General features: G+C 44.3%; 1 protein-coding gene across 1 annotated transcript; it reads right to left on the reverse strand.

Moving 5' to 3' along the window:
- Positions 1 to 678: 678 nt before the first annotated feature.
- LOC141161369 (histone H3-like) lies at positions 679 to 1,089 on the reverse strand. The gene has a single exon (XM_073646177.1). The coding sequence runs from the start codon at positions 1,087 to 1,089 to the stop codon at positions 679 to 681; it is 411 nt and encodes a 136-aa protein (XP_073502278.1).
- Positions 1,090 to 2,527: the final 1,438 nt, after the last annotated feature.

The raw sequence follows: 2,527 nt of genomic DNA on the forward strand, positions 1-2,527 counted from the left end.
AAAGTGCAGAACTGATTCTAACAATGGTGACTCCATCACACCAGCAATATTCCGAGTGCCGGGAATATAAAGAAACGAGATACTGCAGTTTACAGAGAACTTTGAAAGAAGGAGGCGGGGATTTTATAAAATGTAGGTTAATATTATCTAGATAAACCTACTACAGAGCTGCAGAGGATATTAGTCTCTTAACCCTGATACGTTTTCAGGATCAGACCCATGCGGCTGATAGGAGTGAGCGAGTGTTCACAGGAGATAGCGCTGGATAATGGACGTCCTATAATGATCGCATCATATACACCAAGAAATCTGCGCATTTATCCCTTCAAAAAACACAGTCCAGACTCCTAATACATTATATAAAGCTGATATTATTGGATGTGCGGCAGGATCGGTGCGAAAACTAGTGGGGATACGAATATTAAGTGGTTGAATGAGTAGAATGTACTTCGTGTAGTCATCAGATCATTTCTACACACCCTTATAACTGCATTGGAGGGAATAATCCCCCCAGATACCAATAGCGGACTGAGCAGAGAACTGAGCGCCCCTGATGTTACTGAGCACAATTGAACACTCAGCAGAATATGAAGCAGATGACGGATCAGCTCGTTATTATGGAGGATTTGGTGGCTCTGAAAAGAGCCTTTGTGTTATAGTCAGACGTGTAGGACGGATCTAAGCTCTCTCCCCACGGATCCGGCGGGCCAGCTGGATGTCTTTGGGCATGATGGTGACTTTCTTAGCGTATATCGCGCACAGATTAGTGTCCTCAAACAGCCCCACCAGATAAGCCTCGCTCGCCTCCTGCAGGGCCATGACGGCCGAGCTCTGGAAGCGGAGATCGGTCTTGAAGTCCTGGGCGATTTCTCTCACCAGGCGCTGGAAGGGAAGCTTACGGATCAGCAGCTCGGTGGACTTCTGGTAACGGCGGATCTCACGGAGAGCGACTGTCCCTGGCCGGTAGCGGTGAGGCTTCTTCACTCCGCCAGTGGCGGGAGCGCTTTTCCTGGCGGCCTTAGTGGCCAGCTGCTTGCGGGAAGCTTTCCCTCCGGTGGATTTACGAGCAGTCTGCTTAGTTCTGGCCATAGCTCTGTATAGAGGAGAACAGAAGTGATGAGAGGAGCGGAGAGAGCGGGATATTTATACTCCTCTGCTCCTGTTACCGCGTCATGTGAACACGCCCCCTGCACTGCATTGGTAATATAAATTAACATGAGCTGCCAAAACAGGAGTGATATCCGCGACCAATCATTATTCACAAAATCATCCCAACGCCCATTAATCCCGCCCTCAAAAAGAGGGGCATAGTCTCTGTTCTCTCTTTTCTGGCTGCGGATACTGGCACAGGGTCAAAACATGTCTACATGCGGCTTCTACAGCAGGAGCCGCCGTCGTCACTGTTCTTCTATGTCACTAGTACACGGAGCTGTACAGGGTCTACTCTATCATCAGTCAAATCACTGGTTCTCCAATAGTGTTGAGCCACCCCCGTAGTGTTCGGGTTCAGTTCCGTTCGTCGAACACCGGGATGTTCGAAGAACTGTTCGTCGAACACCTTAGAACACCGTCGAACACCGTTAAAACCAATGGCAGGCAAACAAAAACACATAGAAACACATAGAAAACACCTTCAAAGGTGTCCAAAAGCTGACAAACTGCTCAGAAGACGCTCTCTTTAAAAGAGCCGGCCGGCAATTCAGCAGCGGCATACACCGGTACCCGACAATTTAGACAAGAAGGAATAGAGCCTCACACATAGATTAGATAGATAGAAACATGTCAGTCACACATATAAGAAGCACAATGACAGTGTTGCTTACTGTACTTTTCATTTAGTGTAAAGGATTTATTTAAAAAAATAATAGTGTTTTCATGCACCGTCTCTTTAAAAAAGCCTGCCGCAATTCAGCAGCGGTACCCGACAATTTATAACAGAAAGAATAGAGCATCACACATAGATAGATATAAACATGCCAATCACATATATAATAAGTACAGTGATAGTGTTGGTTACTGTACTTGTCATTTAGTGTAATGGATTTATTTAAAAAAATAATAGTGTTTTCGTGCACCGTCTCTTTAAAAAAGCCGGCCGGCAATTCAGCATCTGTACCCGACAATTTTATAACAGAAAGAATAGAGCATCACACTTAGATTAGATAGATAGAAACATGTCAGTCACATATATATGAAGTACAGTGACAGTGTTGCTTACTGTACTTGTCATTTAGTGTAAAGGATTTATTTAAAAAAATATTAGTGTTTTCATGCACCGTCTCTTTAAAAAAGCCGGCCGGCAATTCAGCATCTGTACCCTACAATTTAGAACAGAAAGAATAGAGAATCACACATAGATTAGATAGATAGAAACATGTCAGTCACATATATATGAAGTACAGTGACAGTGTTGATTACTGTACTTGTCATTTAGTGTTAAAATAAAGGATTTATTAAAAAAAAAATTGGCGTGGGGTTCCCCATAATTTTTGTCCCTAGCGGAGGTTAAGCAGACGGCTGGGGCAGA

Source organism: Phyllobates terribilis, unplaced genomic scaffold, assembly GCF_046119375.1.
Source record: "Phyllobates terribilis strain yellow unplaced genomic scaffold, ASM4611937v1 Scaffold_9__5_contigs__length_417890890, whole genome shotgun sequence".
In the NCBI taxonomy this organism is placed as follows: domain Eukaryota; kingdom Metazoa; phylum Chordata; class Amphibia; order Anura; family Dendrobatidae; genus Phyllobates; species Phyllobates terribilis.